This window comes from Artemia franciscana, chromosome 20 (assembly GCF_032884065.1).
Source record: "Artemia franciscana chromosome 20, ASM3288406v1, whole genome shotgun sequence".
NCBI lineage: Eukaryota > Metazoa > Arthropoda > Branchiopoda > Anostraca > Artemiidae > Artemia > Artemia franciscana.
In genome coordinates, this window is record NC_088882.1 from 31,361,711 (window position 1) to 31,383,672 (window position 21,962).

The following is a 21,962-nucleotide window of genomic DNA, read 5'->3' on the forward strand; positions in this document are numbered from 1 at the left end:
TAAAATACAGAGTTTTGCCTGGAATATTCTGCAGACACTTCCTTAACAATCTGGTTACAAATAGTTTATTTTGATTAAGTTCTATATCCCTTTAAATTGTCCTTGATATTTTTAATTTTATACCCTGTTCCCTTCTTAAGCCGTTTTCATCTGTGTCATTTTAATAGCCTGGATGCGTGTTAACTTTTTAGATTTAATTAGATAGAGAAGTTGAATTTGCTGCAGAATATAGTTTAGTAATACTTTGTAGAATATAAGTTTAAGAAGTTGCAGTTGTAGTAGTAGCAGTTGTTGTTGTAGTAGTAGTAGTAGCAGCTAGTAGTAGTAGTAGTAGCAGTAGTAATAGTAGCAGTAGTGGTAGCAGAAGTGGTACTAGTAGTAGTAGTTACATGTAGTAAGAGCGGCAATTACAAGTAGGAAAAGTTGAATGTAGTCGCACTACATGTATTTTTGAAAACCATGGAATTCTGCACAGATACTTGAATAGGCCGTAAGTACCGACACTATTGCACCTATATTTGCAAAGATACCATGTCAATTTTTGGACCTCTTAAATGACAATAATATGTGGAAGGGTAAAAGAGTAATTAGCGCGCTCCTGGTTGAATTATTTTCCCCAGCAGGGTGAGAAAGGCAATAAGGCTCATACACAAGGCTCGAGCAGCGATGAACATGATACAGAGGGTGAAACACCAAAACAGCACCTCTTCCCTGAGAGTGGATGTTCTCCAAGGAAGATCTTTTTCTGGCCGGAAAAAAATTTCGTAACCGCCAGACCTTAGATAATTATCTAATTTTTGTCTTCTTAAAAGTTGGATAAACAGGGCTTCAGTAATAGTTTAATTCTTATGACGGTAATTGTGTATTATTGGTACACGCTCGAGAATTTGGCTCTACAGATCCGATAATAGCCGGTTTATACCTGTCAGTACTTGAAGAAAATTAGCTTAGGCGCTGTCGAAATCTACGTTGTAGGTATATTTTTATTAAATATTTAATATATGAAGACAATATTTTGGTTGGGCTTGGTTACGTCAGCTTATGTATTTAATATAATGCGTTTTGTGTGGCACCCTACCATAATTCTTTGTTGCAGTTTTCATAATTTCGTTACTGAAGTATCGTATTTTCACCATATTTTTGTATATTTTATTAGGATTAACATAACTTCACATCTCGAGTTTGTACCATATAAAACACAATTACCCTTATGACATATATACCCCTGTTCATCCTCCCTTTAGAAAAATTTTAGGAAAGGGTTTCTCGAAAGCATTTCAGAACTGTAAAAATATTGAATGCCATGTTTAGCCAACGCTGTGTTATAATTTTACGCTCAACTATTTCATTCATAGGATCAAGAATGTTTACAGTTTTGAAATTAGATGGCTTTTTAATATTGTATAGCATGTCTCTTTTAATTAAACTTATGTGAGGATATATTTCTGTAAAATTCCTATCAATTTTAAAAAATCAATAATCTACTTTAAGCCATGACCGAGATAATTTGATCTATGTCGCTTAGTCTGTATAATTTGCTCCATTTATATAATGGGTTTAGTCTAAAATTTTCTACAAAATTCTAAAAGTCAGAAAGGGCTTTTATGACGTTCTTCTTCTTATTTTAGCTTCTTGTGGTGGACTTCTTGGTTTTGCATCAGGCATCAGTATTATAAGCTGCATCGAACTTCTTTTCTTCTGTCTATCATGCAAGTAAGCAATGAGCACAAGGCTGTCAGATGCACAAAACTTCACCAAGAAGATATCTTTTTTGAGCAAAAATATATATTTGAAATCGTATATAACCTGTAATCGTATATGTCTGATATATATATATATATATATATATATATATATATATATATATATATATATATATATATATATATATACTATCAAACTACTATGTCCTAACTTATTACACATTAGTAAAACATTTTTTCAAGAGGAATATTCTATCAGGCAAAAGGTAAACAGAATCAACGCTCTAGCGTGGCCAGTTGAAAAGGACCATAAGACTCAAATGCGTTATTTATTAATCATTTTCTTCTAAAGCCAGTTCATATAAAGAGTTGGTCCTAAAAACTTTAGAGGGTTCTTATTCAACTGAAACTTGAAAGGTCTAGTTCATTTTCTTAAGGATTAAAAGCAACAAGAGGGCAACCAGCTTGTCCACTGTCCTACTTTTCCAACCTACCTCTCATAACCCTCGAAGACATTTGATCAAAAATTTTATATTGCAATTTTGTTCAAATAGTGGAAAAGTTTAATAACATAATCTTAGAAATGAAAGGCCCCTCAGGTCATGGACAAGGGCTGCATGTAGTTAAACTTAGCAATTGTTAGAACAATTACATTATAATGGAAAAAACGGGAAGGGTCTCTCAGGAGCAGCTATGGGTATTCAGATAAAACTAAGAGAAGTTGAGGGGAATGTTTAACTAGCCAAAAGATACGTTGTGAACACATTACTTGTGTAAAAAAAGACCTACTTGTACCTAACTTGTCAAATGAGTATGTCTGCAATATCTCAGGAACAAAAAAGGATTTTAAGCTGATACTTTCAAAGAATGTAGAAGAGGCAGCTAAACTACATAAAAAAATACTGTGTTGATCCAAGCAGTCAAAAGGGCGTATCTGTATGATATCAGGAACAACAAAAAGACATGTTGAAACTTTCAGGGAATGTTGGAGGGAGATCTTGAATAAACTAAAAAAAACACTATTTGCATGCATGACGTCAAAAAGGTGGATAAAATAGAATAAGGCTTACGGTAAAATATGTGGAATAAGGCTAAAAATTAGATAGAATAAGGCCGACGATGAAATGTGTCCCCATTACAAATTAAAAAAATAAAAAGGCACAGAATCCTGTAGGAAGAGGCTGTAAAATAAAGAAATATAAAACATTAAATTACCCCATTTTCTTCTTGATGAGGTTCACGGCACCAGGCATTTAAAACCTTAGGTCCTGTGCTTGATATGCCATAAGCTTAAACAGGTTTTAATTTTATTACTACTACTATTAATAATAATAACTCACTGCAGCACCAAGCTGCCTGAGGCCAACACAGTTACGCACGCTCCTCCTCCAACATAATCTATGTAAGGGCAATACCCCCCCCCCTCATACACCTCTTTTCCCCTTATATCTTCCGAATAATATTTAGACATAACCATTTTGTTCAGCATTGTTGAAAGGTCCAATAAGTTTCACTTTAAGGATAATATGACCTACGACCATTGAGACGCTTATGAATTGACTAGGCTGTGGGAAAAGGGAATTAAGCTATGAGATTTTATCATCATTTACATGAAATATTTTTATTAGAATGTATACAAACATTTTTTGGGAGGGGTAGTATTTTTTGTAAGACTGGGGATTCCACGGGGAAAGCTTTACGGGGGGAGGCATGTTTCTGGGGATGAACTTTCTAGGGGAAATAGTATAGCGGAGGAGTTCCTGAATTCCTAAGGGAAATTTGTTTTATTTGCTTAAATTTTACATGTAAACATGTTGCGGGGAATTGTCCACTGAAACTTTTCAGAGCAGTTAAAATTGTCTGAGTTTTTCCGTGTGTAGAACATCGCCATGAGGAGTTCTGTGAAGCGACATTTCTCTATGGGGGAATTTTCGGCAGAAGAACCTTACGATCAGGGAATAGAGGGGAGGGGGGTAGTTTTTTTTGGAACTCTGGCATAGTTTAAAAACGACCAGAAATTAAATTTAAAAAAATATTTGTCAGATGAAAGTAAGCTAGGTATAATTCCCAGGTGGAATTGTCCAAGTACATTTCCCGAGGGTAATTTTCAGTGAGGATAAAATTATCCGGCGGCATTTTCCATGGGTCATTTTCCACATATGGAACTATTCATAGAGAAATTGTTTGATGGGGTGTTATCCACAGAGGGGGATATGTTTCTCGGAATTATTTGAAAAGTGATCAAAAACTAAATAAAAAAAGTTTTTCGACTGAAAGTAAGGAGTAACATTGAAACTTAAGACGAACAGAATTTATCCCGCTTAAGAGGGGGGCTGTCTCCTGCTCAATACCTTACTCTTTACGCTGGAGTTTGACTTTTTGTCTCAATTCTCTTCAAATGACTTTGAAACACAAGGGCCTTTGAATTAGAATAAAAAGCTTTTTTGAAGAACTAAGTAACTTTAATGTGAAGAGCAAAGGATTGAGGGGGGGATTCTCGCTTCTTACTTTCACATGAAAAGATTTTTTATTCACTTTTTAGATCTATTTTGATTCATTAAGCGTATTTTGTCGTTAGCTCGGTCATTCCATCCCTTTGTTCTAGTGTCCAGAGTATTTCATTGCAATTATTTTTTTTTATTTTAATCTGAGATTAAGGATTACCTGTTTCCTTCTATATAACTCAGTAAGTTGCAAAGTGGTAAATGATTTGGAGTTTTTAGAGGATTAAAGAGTGTCCTTTTCTGTAAACTTTTTGCCCTTTCAAAAAACAATTTCAAGATGTCATTCATTAACAAAAGATGTCAACAGCTTGGATCTATGATAGTACTGAAAGAATCGAACAGTTTTGATATGTTTCAAATTTGGCATAATCAGAACTGGTGATGAAATACTTTCAATGGTTGTTTTTTAACATAAATTAAATATTTCTCAGATCAATGATTCTAAGACAAGAATACTTCTGAGAAGCCGTGAAATTAAAATATATTCTCCAGCTCTGTTAATCAAACTCATATTCTGCTTCTATTGATTTTTTTCTTTCCGTTCAATATTAGCATCATTAAAAATAGGTTAAATCAATGAAAAAGCAGTTAAATCTGTAAGTAAATAGCTTATTAAAATTTAGAAACAGAAATTTACCTGCTTAGCTGAAACTGGACTGTTTGGCAAAGCTATGAAAATGCAAAGTAAAAATATTTCGTATTTTACTAAATCCATTTCAAAAAATTCACTTAGGATGTCGAAAACATGAGAGGGATATAATTAAAATTTCATGTGAAATTCAACCAAATACTGCTAATTTTTCAAATTATGTGACAGAATTTTAGCTTTTTGTTCAGCTATCACTAAAAACCTCATTCGCAGAACGTATAAACTACATTTACGGTGCAGGGGCAACGTGAGGTGTTGCAGCAACATTTTTCTGAAATAAAGTAATGAAAGACACCGGTTTTACAATGCGTCAATTGATGAATAACTGGACTGGTCAGCGCTATGATAGACAATTACCGAAAATGACCAATTTTCAGGGATCGGAGTACAAGCCAAGGGTACCAATTCGGAAAAACTCAGGGAAGAATCGATGATTTCGTTCTATTATTTGTATAAACATATAAAAAGGCATTGTTCAAAATTTCAGGGGTAATTTTTGCCTGGGAAAAACAAAACTTCAATCTTAAGCTAATTTTCCATATCTAGGGGTTAATTTTACCGTCTTCCCGTAGGTGCGCCTATGTGGAACATGTTAAAGAAACAAAACCTATTATTAATTACAATGATAAAGAATAATATAACTCGAGTGGTTTCTAGTGATTTCTAGTCAGTAATCTAGTGATATATGTGCTGTTTTTAAGGATTTTTTCAAGGATCTAATATTTTTTCGCCGAAAGGCAACACTGCCCAATAACAAGCATATATAAAGAAGAAGAAATATTTGCTTAAAGTTTATTTTAGGAAAATACCTTCTGAATTGGTATATCATAAAATCTTGGATAGAGTTTCATTGACGCTTATGTCTATTTTAGGGTAAACGTAGTTTTCAGTGTCAAATATCACCCTTAGTTTGTATTTCTTGAGTAGACTAGGCTTATAGCTAATAACCACTTTAACAGTTAAATCTCTGCAGAATCTGTATTATACCATCTAAGAAGTGGATTTTTACACTATTGAAATTGTCTATATGTTCTTAATAGGCTAAGAATGTGTTTCACTTGAATGTTTTAGTCATAGACTAGGCTTGAGGCCTGCAACATTTTTGACTTTAGAATTCAAGCTATAGTTTTCTTGGAAAGGGACCTATTTAGGAAAATAAAACTTTCATTAATGAATTCAGGGTCAAAAACATACTCTGAAAGGTATTTCCGAGCTGCTATATTAACCCTCTTCTGATTTCATTGTCTTCTAGGCTACTTGATACATATTTTCATAAGACAACATTGTACCCTAATTTTCAGTTTTTTCTCTTGTTTTAGTTTTGAAAATTTAATTCCTATTATTTGAGTAGGCTAGAAGTTAAAGTTATAGGCTACTAATGTTTTTTTCTTCTAAATCTATTAAATGTATATTGCATAGACTAGGCTATCTTTTAAATATCAAAAATTGGGTTTGATCTAAGTTGTGCAACTGAGAATGCTTTCCTTGTTTTTTATTTGAGTAGAAGATCTATTTTGCAAAGTTTCACTTTTATAACATGGGTTTTTGAAAGTCCTCAAAGGTCAGTGCCCTCTCTATAGATAAGGACTGGAGGTGCTGCAACAATTGCAATTAATGCATTTATTTAACCCAAGCTCCTATAAAGAAAAAGCAATATAAGCAAGCATAGCACACACAGCAAGAATAAACACAAGCACTAGCAAAGCAATCATAATCACTACATCTCCCTTCTTTTCACTTTAAACTAATTGGTTCACAATACACCAGTACTGCACCATATCATCACTATCTGAGATATCACTAAATTTATTTACATCCCAAGAAGGTGCTAGGCTTGCTTCTCTATTGTGTATTCTAAGTACGCATAAAGTTTGTTACACTAGTAAAATCTACTATCATGCTTAACACTTCTTTTTTTTCTTTTTTTTTTAAGAGTACAAGAAGGTGCTAGGCTCACTTCTCTCATATGTACTCCTGGTATACACATTGCATACTTTTCACTTCACACAACTATTTACAGGTTCAATCTCTTTGGCGGGTTGATCACTCTTGTGGATTGTGTTCTTGCACCAACTTGGGGGAGAGGTGCTGCTCCACATGGCTGAATTGAGGCTTTAGATGAGGTGAGCTCTGTCTCCATTCAGTCTAGTGGTGCTGAGGAGTGCAGCAGTGATCTGCTGAGCTGATTTCCAGGTGGTGACAGTGATTTTTGAGCTGGAATTTCTTTGTTTAGAGTAGAGAATGGGGTCAAAGATATGACATGTGGCCCGCCAAGGTCTGTAGTCTCCAAGGCGGCTTGAGAGGTGAACTCTATTCCGTCTTATGACAAACCCATTGTCTGTCTCAACTATGTAGGATTGAGGGGCCTCAGATTGGGCAATTACTCTTGCTGGGCTCCATTTGCCACCTGGAGTCTTCTGCACATATACTGATTTCCATACTTCTACTGATGGAAGAGGCCTAGACGTTGCATCATACTGACACTTCTATTGTCTCTGGAGAGCTGTGCGTTTCTCCAAAAACTTGCGATTGCTGACCACTTTCTTTTTTAGGTGGTCAGTAGTAGATGGTAGAAGTGTCCTCAATTGACAACACATCAGAAGCTGGGACAGTGAGGCTAGTCCATCCATGGGTGTGTTCCTGTATTCAAGCAGTCCCAAGTATGGGTCTTCACTGTTTTCTGATGCCTTTGTCATGAGGCTCTGCTGTCTGGACAGTCTTTTCCACAAGGCTGTTGGACTGGGGGTAGATTGGACTTGAGGTTCTGTGAGTGAATCCCCATGTCCTGGCAAAATCTTGGAATTCAACCAAAGAGTACTGAGGGCCATTGTCAGATATTAGTATAGATGGGATGCCATATCTGGCAAAATGAGATTTGAGTTTGGAGATGACGGCCTTTGATGTAGTGGAGCTGAGTTTGTCTACTTTGAAAAAATGGCTATGATAGTCCATTGTTACAAGATAGTCATTATTGTTGAGCATGAATAGGTCAGATGCAACTTTTTGCCAAGGAAGACATAGTATTTTGTGACTGATCATAGGCTCTCTTTGGTTTGATGACATGTTTGGCAACTATGGACATACTGCCCAATGTCTGCATTCAGGCCAGGCCAATAAACCAGCATTCTGGCTCTTTGCTTGGTCTTTTCTACTCCAAGATGAGCAGCATGGAGTTGTCTCAGGATGTCTGGCTGTAATATCTTGGGTATGACCAATCTCTTGCCTTTGAAGATGATCCCTTTGTTTGTTGACAGTTCATGCTGGATATTCCAGAATGGATGTGCCTCTGACTGGCATGTTTTTCTGCTTTTTGGCCAGCCTTCATGGATTGTTTTCACCAGAATCTTGAGTTGGCTATCTGTGGAAGTTTCTTCCTGGATTTGTAGGATTTTCTCATCACTTATAGGAAGATGTCTAGAGATCTGATGAACATTGTTGCTAGTTTCTCATCAATATCCGGAAGGTGGAGATGAGAAAGAGTGTCAGCAATTGGTATTTCTGAACCTGGCCGGAATTGCAGATGAAGATTGTATGGTTGGAGTTATAGCATTAGTCTCTGTACCCTTGGAGGGGCCTTGTGGATAGGATTTCTGACTATTGTCTCAAGCGGGCGGTGATCAGTGATTATGTTGACGTGTCTCCCATAGAGGTAGTGGTGAAAGTGTTTGCATCCATAGACAATAGCATACAGCTCCTTTTGAAGTCGGGAATGTATTTTGCGAGGTAGTTCAACATTCCAAGGAGGGTAAGCAGCTCTTTTCAACTCTGAGGTCTGGGCATCTCTTTGATGGCTCTCAGTTTTTCTGGGTCTGGTTTCATGCCATCTGCTCCAATTACGTGCCCAAAATAGCATGTGCTACTTGCACTGAAGCTGCATTTATCCTTGTTGAATTTAACACCTTTTTCTAGTGCTCTTTCTATAACAGCTTGGAGTCTTTCATCATGCTCTTCTTGGTTTGCTCATAAACTAGAATATCATCAATAATGATGGCTACTCCTTCCAGCCCTTTGAATGCTTCTTCCATACAGCACTGGAACTCATCTTGTGTGGAAAGTAAGCCAAAGGGCATTCTTAGGAATTGATAACGCCCATATATAGTGCTGAAGGTTGTCATCTCAGATGCAGTTGCAGAAAGGACTAATGACCAGTACCCTGACCAAGCATCCATTTTGCTGAACACCTTTGCACCATGCAGCTTGGCTGTAACATCTTCTAAGGTAGGTATGGGATAGTAAGGGCGCTTTATGCATTTGTTGAGGTCTACTGGGTCTATGCATAGCCTTACAGGTCCGTTCTTCTTTTCAATCATCACCATTGAATTTACCCATTCTGTGGGCTCTCTGACTTTTTCAATGATTCCGTCTCTTTCCATTCTGTTAAGTTCGTCCTGGAGTTTGTCTTTTAGTGCCTCTGGTACCCTTCTGGCCAGATAGATGGTTGGTATGGACCCACCTTTTAGATGGATGTTGTATTCCCCTTCAAGTCAGCCAATGCCTTCAAAGAGGCTTTTGTACTTCTCGTCTATGCTGGTTTGTTCTGCATTAACATTGAGTACCAGTTTGATGAGGTTCATTAAAGTTGACTGAAAGCTGGTTGTTTAAGGTCAGTGGGACAGGGGCTTCATCTTTGCCACTACCTTTGTCAATGGCATACAGGAAAATTGTTTCTTGATCATCGACTGCCTCTCTGAATGACTCAGTTTCTTCATCAATGGTGTTTACGTTTTTGTTGCTGCAACAGACCCTTGCAAAATGGTTTGGCTTCTTGCACTGTGTACATATTTTCACCTTTGCTGGACATGCATGATTGGTCAAGTAAGATCCACCACAAAAATAGCATTCTCTACGCTTGGTGTGGTTATTAACAGAAGCTATTCTGGCTTGGACCACGTGTGATTGCATCAACTTCCTGCTTGATAGATATTGGTTTACTACCACTGAATGATTTTAGATGAGATTGGGTTGTTTTGTAGGTTCTACATCTTGACACTGCACTCTCAAGAGTTAATGAGTCACCTTCCGCTAAAAGTTTCTCTCAAACAGCTTGGTTTCAAATTCCACAGACAATTCGGTCACGAATCATTTCATCTTGTTCTGTGTACAGACATGGTTTGGCCAATGTTTTTAATTCTGTAATGTACCTTTCAATACTTTTGTTTTCTAACTGGTCCCTCTTCTGGAAGATGTATCTTGCAAACACAGTGTTTTTCTTTGGGCTTGCATAGTCTTTAAAGTATTTGATAAGGGGTTCAATTTTGTTGGCTTCACTCTTTTCCATTTTGAAAGTATTGAAGATCTCTCGTCCCTTTTATCCCATCCAGATAAGCAGGTAGGCACACTGAGATTTTTCTGTCTTTTCTGCCAGCGGTCCTATAAGCATCAACCGGGCATGCTGTTCAAATCGATTCCATTCATCTGCCAAGGAGGTGGCATCCCAGTTGATGGATGGCTGTTGGACTTCCATAGTGCTGTTATATTTCAATGCCAAGATCCCACTTCTGACACCATGCAACAATTGTGATTAATGCATTTATTTAACCCAAGCTCCTATAAAGAAAAAGCAATATAAGCAAGCATAGCACACACAGCAAGAATAAACACAAGCACTAGCAAAGCAAAGCAATCATAATCACTACAGTAGCTATGGTAAAATTCTAGTTTAGTGGCTTTTGGCTATCTCAGACAGGGGTTAGGTTAGGAAAATGAAACTTTTGGGGATGGGTCTACAGGCTAAAGAATATCCCAGGAAGGTATTTAAAGTACCCACCTCTACTCCTTCTCCCTCTAGAGGGCCCAGTAATTTGCCTACATAACAGGTCTATAACCTATTGAAATTTGGCAAAACAACATTTTACCTTAATTTTAAGTTACCAGTTGCTTTTCTCTGCATATATAGAGTGATTTCTGTTTGTCTTGAGTTTTATTGTTGCTTCTTATTTTCAGTTGGAAAAATTTGTTCTTTTTAATTTTATTTCTTATCTATTTTTCAAATAATGCTGGTTGATCTGGCTCACCCTCTATGAAAAATTCCCTCCCCTTATAGAAAATTCCTGTCGGAAGTTCCTCCCACGCAAAATACACCCCCATAAAATTTCCTCTGGACAATTTTATCCTTGGTGAAAATCCACCCCTCCCCCCCTCTATAAAATTATTTGCTTATGATTAAGCCTGAAAAATTGTCCTTGGTATACTTTTATTTGAGAAGGATTTATATTTCTAATCTTTTTTCCAATCACTATGGAAACTCCTTTCCATGAGAATTTTTTTTATGGAAACCCAAATCCCCTGAAAAGTAAGGTAAATAAAAATGATTTCACATGTGAATTCTGTCAAATCCCCTAGTGTAAAATATCCTGTGGAATGTTCACCCCCAGAAATTTCCCTCCCCACAGAAAATTCTGCAGGAATGGTAACACTTTTTAATGAATATCACTAAACTCAAAGAATCATTTGTGTTTGGAATCAGCATGTGTTGATTCTTTGGATATATCTATTGATATCAAAATTCCATTTTTTAGAGTTTTAATTGCTATTCAGCTGAAATGCTCCTTACTTACAATTGGTTGCCACAAACTGTTTGATAAGATAATTTAGATAACTCAAATGGTTAAGCAATCTGCTTTCTAGTTGGTAGAAAGGAGATATTAAGCTTCTGGGACTTGTTGTCAAACCAGGCTTGCAATCTGTAGGAAACTTAGTGCTCAGACTTACAAAAGTTTATTTTGTCTTATACCTGCCCCCTCGCTTATATATACCATATTTGAATTAGTATAGTAATTGTATTTCTAACTAAAAGATACCATGCCATTGTTTGTGCTTTTATAATTCTTAGGCCCTACATTTGATAACTTTTGTGCATGTCATATTGTGTTTTTTGACATGTTAAAATGTCATTTAACATTAATTTGTAAACCATGAACAAACTTTAAAATCATTTTCAAAAAATTGTTATGTACCAGCAAACAATAGTTTTCATTTTTATTTTAACAATACATTTTTAATGACCATTTTAATTTATAGGCCATCAACAAACTATGAAACCATTTAAAAAAAATTCATGTACCAGCAAACAATAGTTTTTATTTTTTAATGACCATCTAACATTTTTAATTTGTGAGGTGTGAACAAACTATGAAACCATTTTCAAAAAATTGTCATACAAACAATATTTTCATTTTTATATATATTATGTATACTATATTGTCATACTTATATTAAATATAAATATTTTTGAAGATATACTCAAGAAATACAAGTTTCATATTAAATATTGGTTGCAGTTATTTTCTTTTGTTACATGAGGCTGGTGGAATGCAGTTAAGTTCGGTTCTCTCATATAGCCTAAGGTTTGATCTGGCTCTAATTGGTTTGTAACAGTTAGATTATTATTCTAACTACGTAATATTTGTAACAGTGTTGATCTTTAAACTTTGGAAATCTTGGATAGGATATATTATGGTATATTCCTTTTCTTATCTAATATCTGTTTCATAATGTCCATTTACCATATTTCAACTCCCCAAGGAATTGATGTATAAAACTGACCTCAACTACCTTAATTTCTAAGGCTTAGAAGTTGTAGAGAAGACAGTTTTGTCTTTAATAAAATATTCCCTAATTCCTGGATATAGCCTCAAGATATATTCAAGAATGTTGTTTGTTTCTTATTGGTTTTATTTTATGCAAAAAAAAAATGATAAAAAAAACGCAGACATACTCAGAACAGTGATAAATCATGAGTGTGTAGCATTTGTTGTATCCTGGCCCCTTTCTACAGAATATATGGCTATAGAAACCTGAAAGATAGTTCATTTCATTTGAGATTGAACCCTCTTATAACCTTTGCAAGGTTTGAAGGGATCAAAGGGTAAACAACCCCCATCCAATGAAATTGATGTATGCAACCCAATAGTCCTTAGGTATTGGTCTAAAGTATTGTGGTTATTTATGCTCTGCTATGTTCTTCTCCAAGGCAGTGCTGGGTCCAAGGGGTGATTTTCCCAACTCCCAAGCCTAGGCGTAATTTCATTTATATTTATACATATATGTTGAGCAAAGAAAGCTCAAATACATAGCAAAAAATCTAGTTGCCTTCCCCCAATTTTGGATCTTTCACTAGGGCCAAAGAACCTCTGCCTTTTGACAGATTGACATTAGCAGAGGGGGATAGATTGGTATGTTGGCACCAATAATGGGGAGGAGGAATTGTCGCGTCCTTTTCACCTGTGCAGCTACATCTAACAATTACTTATTGTTGTTGTCAATTTAGGGGTGAAGGACTTCTTAGAGCCAAATTAGCAAAGAGTGAAGCAAAAACTTTACCTACAGTTGGCCAAAAATTTAATGAAGCAAATGGTTCATGGCTAGAGAAAACTCAGATCGAAGATGTGTTAAATGGCCAATTTGAATGGATAAAAGAGGAAAAAACAGAGAAAAGGTACTTTTTTTTATCTCTAACGTTTTATTCATCTACTTTTTTTAGGACTGGTAAGGCATCCACATTTAAAAGTATTTTTGAGGCACCTTATTTACACAGCCTAAGAATGAAACACGATAAGTGCATATAGGTTCTACCCTTAATATCCGAGGGCGGGAGTTGTATTTGGTGGATTTTTTTTGGGGGAGGGGTCGCTGTCAAAACGTGAGAACTCCATTTCCAGCCAATGTTTTCCACTTCTTTTTCTTGGAAGGATTTGTGTTTACTGGAATGGGCAAAAAAACTTGTCCGTGGCCAAATCTTAAACTATATTTATATCTTACCTTAAATATTTGAGTTAATTTGAGTCTTTTTTATAGCCAGTTCCCTTGTACCATATTAGGTAATTCTGTTAGATGTCTGTCATTACGCTGTCTTAAAGTCGTCTATAAATGTAAAAGAGCACGGGAGGGTGTAGGGAAGGAGGTATAGAGGTGGCTAGGTGCTGCTGTGAGTTGTTAGTAGTGGTAGTAGTAAAGCATCGATAGCCAAGAGTTAAGGGGGATGAATGGAACTTGATACTTCACAAAAGAAGTCTTACAATTTATATATATATATATATATATATATATATATATATATATATATATATATATATATATATATATATATATATATATATATATATATATATATATATATATATGCAAATATTGCATCTTTTGTCATTGCATCTCGACGTGCAAATATTGCATCTTTTGTCATATTAATCATCCCCCTCATCAACTAATAATATGAGAGTCTACCTGGTTTTAACTATTACTTTCCTTTAAACTCCCTCTTCTTTCTTGTCTCCAATCCCCCTGAAGTGTTTGTCACCACTATTAAATCGCTGGGTGTTACCATCTCAGGCTATTCAAAATGGGATTACTATATTAATGATATTTTAAAACTTGCAAATAGTGCATTTTCCCTCCTTAAACTCCTTAAAAAATTTAAATGTTTTAAGTCACATTGTTTGAGTATTTTCTTCTCATTTGTGTGCTCAACCCTCGAGTACGTCAGTCCTGTATGGGATTCTGGCATCTCTACTGAATTGTCGGACAGAATAGAGGCATTCCAAAAAATGTGCCTAAGAATTATTTTCAGTGAGGGTAAAGTGCTCTATATTTTCCTTCTTACGAGAGGCAATCTATTCACCCTTAAGGAAAGGAGAGGAAAAATTTCCCTTCGTTTCGCTAAGAATGTCCTTCAAAACTCTTGCACAACTACCCTTTTCCCTAGTCAATATCCAGACTTTAGACAAAAATCCCCCTTCTTGTCCCAGTAAAAATCTCCACTGAAGATTATAAAAAAAAACTTTCATCCTTTACATTGTTGACATATTCAATTAGCGAATCTCCTCACCCCACCCCCTTTCTCCCTTTTCACCTTATATTTAATGTTCATTTTGCAAATTTTGAGCTTTCTATTTTTGGTTGCATAACTAAATTCTTTTTGTTAAAGTTAATAGGATGTAGTCTTTAGTCTAGGAATACACAAAAATCAGAAATAATTGGAAGAAAAATTAAAAGGTAATGGGAAGAAATAAAAGCTTTATAGGCGAAAAATTTCTGCTGAAACAGAATTTCTAAAAGAATATTGTAACGGTATACTTGTAAGCAGGTTTGAATGGTGCCCAAATCGTCTTTTTACTTGGAAATTTTGGGTGAAGTACTCTGTGTAGAAGTATGCTTCAGAAGTATGAAGTATGCTTCAGTGCCCCTACAATCTTCAAACGACTGGCTCGTGCTGAGGAAAAGAGAAAGAAAAAGAAGACAGGTATCGAGTACACAGCAATTTTTGGTAATTTCCAGGAATTTGTTTTGTATTAAATTTTAGTGTTGAAATGAACGTAAATAGTTTTTATTATCAACGAATCAGCTTTGTATTCGAATGATTTATTTTACTTGGTAGCTTTTCTCTAAACTTTTTTTTTTCACTAGAAAAGATGACTAAGTAAGGAAGTATTCAAGAGGGGGGTTTTAAACACTAGTTTGAGGATTTTCAATCGTGGAGATTTCAGTAGCAAACCTTTTACGGTTTCAAGCCTTTATACTTCTGAAATGACGCTAAAATCGGATTTTGCTGCCATAAGGCATTTTGTGATGGGGTTGTCATGAGGAAATCGCAAAAAGCGTGTAGATTTGAATATCATATTTCAAATAACAATAAACAGTTCTCTACGATATTCTAGTGTTCTATTAGTGCTGGAGAAATGAAATAGAAAAAGAGAGATTTATGAGCGTTTTTGGCTCTTTACAAGTTCCCAGAGTTTTATTTTCCAAAATAAACTTTTACAATGAATTTAAATAATAACTATCATTTCTAAATCAGCATTTACGGCAAGTTTTTCTTATGATTTAGTATTTTTTAATGTGTCTTTTTAATATTTTGGCTACTATATACTTTCTCTATACTAGGGTACAGCTATTGCTGCAACCATGACCTTGCAGTGCGCTCGGGTGGGCCCTGGGCATGAAAAGCTCTCCCAATCTTCAAATACATTGGACTGAAGGATAAGTTTTAGAATTTTAGATGGGGTTGGGGGAAATAATTTTACACCGAAGTTAACCAGCAAATAAAGACCCTTTCATTCGAGTCAGCTTTTGTCACCTCCGACAAAATGGGCTGAAATACGTTTTGTATTTATATTATTGATTTGAAGAGGGTTGAGCCGAATGTGGTTGATTTGAATGGGAGTTGAGTCAAACAGGTTTATGTTAAACGGGGATTGTGTTGATTGAGGATTGAGTTAAATGAGGGTTGAATTGCACAGAAGGTAAGTAGAATGTGGATTGAAACAAATGGGGGCTGAGTTTCACAAGGATAGAATTACACAGGTTGAATTGAACGAGGGTTGAGCTGAACGTGGCTGAGTTGCACGGATAAAGTTTTGAGCGAGGATTGAGTTTAACTGGGGTTGAGTCACACGAGGGTTAAGTTTTATTGGGGTTCAGTTGCACGAGGGCTCAATTAAACGGGGGTTAAGTTTCTTGAGGGTTCCATTGCACGAAGGTTTAGTTAAACTGGGGTTGAGCTTGGCGAGGGTTTAGTTAAAATGGAGTTTAGTTCAACAGGAATTGAGTTGCATGAGGGTTCAGTTAAATGAGGGTTTATTTGCACGAGGGTTCAGTTACACGAGGGTTCTGTTGCATAGAAGTTCAGTTACACGGAGGTTCAGTTACATGAGGGCTCAATAACACCTGGGGTCAGATGCATGAGGATTCAGTAGCAAGGGGTTCAGTTAAACGATGGTTAGGTTTCAGTGGAACCTATAAAAAGTGGGGTGTTCAGATAATATTTTTGGCCAACATATAAGAAGCCTAGAGGACGACCCAAAAATAGATACCAAGTTAATGGCCTTTTCAGCTTCCTCCAGGTGAATAAACGTAAAATTTGAATAATTAAATTTAAATACCATGAGGGGGCATCAGGATTTTAGAAATCTCTTGGTGGGGCATGGCCCAAAATCTGTCTAGACTTTCTGCACACTAGCGCAGAAATGGGGATATCTTTGTCAAAAGGGCACATTGCAAGCGTTGTTGTCAATAAGGACTACATATTTTACGTATATCTAAATTACAATTTACAGCTAAATATAAATTAATTGTAATCCATAAACATTAACTATTTATTTAATATTTACATTGTATTATGAGAGTGCAAATCTTTTTGACATAAAAATGAAACCTACATTATCTGTACTTTTGCTACTTCCTTTTGGGCGAAAATGCAGTCAAGGAGAAAATGCTTGAAAAACTATCAAAAATATACCAAGTAATATAATTCATTAGAGAGAAAAAAAACGTTAAAGTGAAGCCTCAAGAAGGAACATATGTTTTTCTGCAGGCCGTATAATAAGCTGTTTAGGACATCGCAGGTCATGTGGGCGGTAGGTTGGCCCACCTCTTTGCATTAGAGATATAAATAGGTTTAACGTGATTGTTAAACATCAGCTGCTAATTTTTGTTTTTAGATAATTTATATGGTTTAAAAGCGAAAATAATGCTCTAAATTCTGTGAGTTATCTCTATATTTAGGGCTAAATATAAGGGACAAATATATAAATTTGGCTTTTCAGTTGTATGTCAGTGTGTGTTCAGTGTTCCAGTTGTGTGTTTGGTTTCAGTTTTATTTGAATATCTTTTTCTATTTTAAGGAGTCAATTGTCAGAGGCTATTTGGCATAGTGATTTGAAGCTTGCTGAGGTGACAAAAATTAGTGGTAGCTATTGGCAAAGCTTTGGTTTTCAAATTGACGACAAACTATATCTTCGCCCAGAGGAGGCTTTGTTCCTTATTGAAACAGTAAGTAATGGCGCAACCCTTCCATCACACAGAGAAGATCCAGAATGAGATTCAAAGGATCTTATAAGAATACTTTATGTATGTTTTTGAAATGGATATTTTTCTTTAAAGGGCCTTTTAGTACTTCAGACCACTGACATCTCTTGGCTCATCGACTGGATGTAGGGTTTTTCTTTCTCTTTACACTTGATATTTGTGTTTTTTATGAGGGGGGGGGGTTCTTTGGGGTGGAGGGCACCATTGGTGATTTATTGGTTGTTTAGTGTTATTTTGTAGTAGGTTAGGGAAGGTAAAGTGGCCTAATTTTCTCTCATTTCGGTTATAATATTTTTTAAGTGTATTCTTTACTGTTAATAATTGCTGATAGCAAGTGTCATTCAGCTTTAAACAACTAATTCTGTGGTTTCTGTATTTCTTTCAATAATGTAGGTAAAACCCTCGTTACTGTTTGATTCTTATTAAGGTTGTAATGTTCAACTTTAGGGTTTACAGGATGGGCCTGAATTTGCTAAGACGCAACTCTCCTCCTTTTCCTCCTTGGAAATTGGCCATTGTGCAATCGAAACTTAAAAAATCCGGACAGCAAATGAAGATTTTCCTTTTTGAAGGGCTCAGGTTTTCTGGGGGTTTGATACATATTCAAGAGGAACTGACTGAAGATGAACCCAACAAGGAAAGATGTTAAACTGCAAAAAAATACAGTAAATTCTCCGAATCTCGAACTTGTCTGACTGAATTTTGTTTGACTGTCGAATGTCGAGGTTGATCGTTTAATCGTCGTTTGATGAAATCATCATTTGAATATGATAAAAAAAAATCACAGAATAATTATGGTATATCCTGACTACCGTTCATAAATTTCTATTAATTATTTGGAAATGAGGAGAATATCCACAAAAAGAGGATACAATTTTTTTTTTTTTTTTTTTTTTTTTTTTTTTTTTTTTTTTTTTTTTTTTTTTTTTTTTTTTAGATTGAGGGGTATCAGGAGGCACAGGTACTTTAAGATTTTGAAGTAGATTGAAAATGAACAGCTTTTCTTTGAACTTGTCATTACTGATGGAGTCTGCCAGTATTGTAGCAGCATTCCTAAGGTAAAAAAGGAAATATAAGGAGCTATTCTTTGCTGTTTTTATTTTTTCTGGCATGATTTTGGTAGTTTTGCCATAAAGTCAATCAATGTCGGTTTCTTGGCGATTTAATGTCATGCTAGCAGAGACGCAGCAGTTCATTTTGATATCCCTCTGTCTTCAACTTCAAACGAGACCCCTACTGTAGATAAAGCCTTAATCAAAGCTGCTTTATCAGTTTATTTAGTATCAAAGGTTCTGCTCATATTAAGAACTTCAGCAACTCATACCACTTCCATGACGTGACTAAGGTCACCGCCAAGCTTTTCCAAGAGATTCTTGGTATATAACAGTTTTTTGCTAGTCCTCTATATCTGTATTGAGCTTAAAAATGAAAATTCTCTAATATTAGGAGGGGGTCAATCGTTTTTCCTTTAGATATTATGACCTGGGCTATTACTTTTCTAAAACCTCATTTAGCCCTCTTCCCCCTGGATTTAGTTTTTTTTTATCTCACACATTCAGTTCCCATAAAGACATTTAAAGAGTATATTGTTTTTAATTGTTACACCCTTTTATATTAAATTGTATCCTGCTATTTAAATATGCATTTATGTCGAATTGTATAGTTCAATTCTTCTTAAAGGGAGATCAAAACGCTGATGTATAAGTAAAGGCGGCAAAGGCCGGCCTTAATCGTAATGTCTTACTCGTCTGAGACTTGTTCTCTGACTCAGACTGGGATGACGAAGGTGGATGTCATCCAGATGAAACACATCAGAAAAATTGAATGCTTCAAATGATTTAGACGGACAGAACTTGGAAATTCTTTGTCCTTTAATATTACCAACCCTTGTCCGACCAGCTAGTGTTTCGCTCGCTGCGTTGGAATGGCCTCATACTTCGTCTGCCACTGCAAACTTCTACCTGACTCATCTTAGACGTTGACCCAGCTGTAAAGGGTTAGGAGAGCCCTAGAGGTAGGTCCCGCTTCGTGGTCAATTCACTTCCCGAAAACATCGACCCCAACGAAACTCGGACCTCGCCCATAAAAAGCCACTCTCGAGGAGATTAGTGGCGTTCGCTTTTTCCCTTTACGCTGGTGATGCTGCCGAGAAAGAGCTTTGAGTAAGGAAGTAAGCATATTGAAAATGTGCATATTTGGATAATGTATCTTTATCAAATTATATATTTGAATTAGAATTTTTTGTCTTTTGATCAATTTTGCCAATTCTTCTTCTCCCTTCTATGCCTGTTTGGACAACCCACGCACTTGGGGATTATTTTCAAGTATTTTCCTTTGGCATATAACAATGAGATATTAGAGAATGATCGTTATTATCATTTTTTTTTCTGCTTGGCTCTCGCAACTATTAATTTTGTACTCATAGGCGTGGGGACATTTTAGTTATGGTAATAGGACTTTTTCTGTCCAGTAGGACCGTAGAGGCATATCATTTTTTTCCTTATATGTACGGCAGGAACAGGAGTTTAGAAAGCTTTGTCTGTGCATACTTCACAACTTATTCACTGGCCTAAGAACAAAGTCCCCTCCCCTTATTTACGTCGCATTCGCACTAAAAAGGATTTGGTGAATTTTTCTTCTCATGGATGACGCGGTAGCTGCAACTTATACATTAATAAGGAATGGTTAATTTCCTTTCCAATTATTTTAGAAAATGATACGAAAATACTACTGTAGCAAGTTAAAATCTCAATTCTATGTGTCGATATAAACTGGGTGGTTTATTTACTTTTCTACTAGTATCGGAAAGTTATACAAAATTCCTTTGGCCTGCGGGTCCATGAACACATCTGGAAGTCACAAGAATAAAGGTATTATATGATGTAAATAGTTTATTATGGTAACTCCAAAGTTAAATAAAGGTATATATCCAAATTCAATAGAAATATAAGAGTGTGTGTAACTTATTTGAATAAACCAAAAAAAAGAATCTGAAAAAAAAAATATATTTATGATAATTCATTATTTTGAGTTTCACTTGAAGTAATCTTGTTAAATAGACTTACTATATGAAATTGTTGACTTTTGTTCGAGACCTTGAGAAATGCAAAAGAAAAATAGATATATATATATATTAAGAACCAACTACTTTATTTTTATAAAGACAAAGCTTTTGAACTACCAACATGGTGCCTAGAAGAGTAGAGCCTGTTATTTTGTCTTCTTGCTCTCCTGCTTGATTTTCGAAAACCTTGGTATTGAATTTTTTCAAGTTTATGCCTCAGAAAGTTTTTTAGTATTAACAGTATGTGGAAATCAAAATTCAAATCACGTAGCAGAGTTTCTACAAAACCGAACTGTATTAATCCTTCATTTATATTTCATATTATTTCCAATTTTTTATTGGCTGATTCTTTTTCCCAATTTTTTCAATCCCAATTAGACATCCCCCAATTTTTCGTTTGATTGGTAGAATCAACCAATCGACTGATTCTCCTCTTGGCTGATTCTCCAATTTTTTTTTTTTTTTATTGTTTTAAGAAATTCTTAATCTTCAATTGAAGGAATTAAGTTTCTAATGTTGGCCAGACCCTTCAGCGACAAAATATTTAAATATTCTTAATTTAGGCTTTCTTTTAGTTTTCGTTGCTCTATATATATATTTTTTTTTTTTAAATAATTGAATCAAAAGTTGATTTCGGACTTTTGGGGCTTGTGATTTTTAAAAATAAACTTAATATCTCAAGTAAACGAACCCCTAAAAAAATTGATAAAATTCCTATATCAAAAGAATCAGCTTTGTTAGTGGTTTCAAATAGAAAATTCGTTGAGTTTAAAGTTACCCATTGAAAGTTACGTGTCTGAGGAAATTCTTCTAATTCTTGAAAAGATGGAAAACATACCGAGGAAGGAAAGATTTGAATGGGATTAATGGGTTCTGAAGATTTAATGGGTAACTTGCTCGGTGTGTTTTATATAATTGCAAGCCACCAAAATAGCTGATTCTTTTGATATAGAAATTTTATCAAAGTTTAATTTTTAGCGGTGATAATCTGTTACCTCTAAAAATTGTTATCCCAAGCCCCAGAGAGCTGAATTCGAATTTTAAAGCCAATAAATAAAAACAGGAGAAACACAAAAAGTTACGAATATTAAAAGACAGGCGAAAGAATGCCAAAATTAAAATTGGCAGAACGAAAATCCGTTCATTAATAACTATTTAAAGTGAGAATGGTCATGACAATTTAGAAAGATGAAACAAGTAAAACTAAAAAAAAATTATAGAAACATGAAAATTAAAATAAA

At 35.3% G+C, this 21,962-nt stretch overlaps 2 protein-coding genes across 5 annotated transcripts in view; both read left to right on the forward strand.

Moving 5' to 3' along the window:
- The window catches only part of LOC136040117 (pickpocket protein 28-like), a 137,792-nt gene extending 135,886 nt beyond the window's left edge, over window positions 1-1,906 (forward strand). The window contains exon 11 of one of the 3 annotated variants that reach the window (XM_065724215.1): window positions 1,629-1,904. In XM_065724215.1, the coding sequence (XP_065580287.1) occupies window positions 1,629-1,717 (89 nt within the window). In that variant the 3' untranslated portion in view covers window positions 1,718-1,904. Of the gene's footprint in view, window positions 1-1,628 lie in introns of all 3 variants that reach the window. The other 2 variants (XM_065724214.1, XM_065724213.1) reach the window with 2 other exon arrangements.
- Window positions 1,907-5,611: 3,705 nt separating this feature from the next.
- LOC136040112 (uncharacterized) overlaps window positions 5,612-21,962 on the forward strand; it is a 35,169-nt gene continuing 18,818 nt past the window's right edge. The window contains exons 1-3 of one of the 2 annotated variants that reach the window (XM_065724206.1): window positions 5,612-5,729; window positions 13,126-13,293; window positions 17,474-17,621. In XM_065724206.1, coding sequence (XP_065580278.1) covers window positions 5,716-5,729; window positions 13,126-13,293; window positions 17,474-17,621 — 330 coding nt within the window. In that variant the 5' untranslated portion in view covers window positions 5,612-5,715. The remainder of the gene's footprint in view (window positions 5,730-13,125; window positions 13,294-17,473; window positions 17,622-21,962) is intronic. The other variant, XM_065724208.1, reaches the window with a different exon arrangement.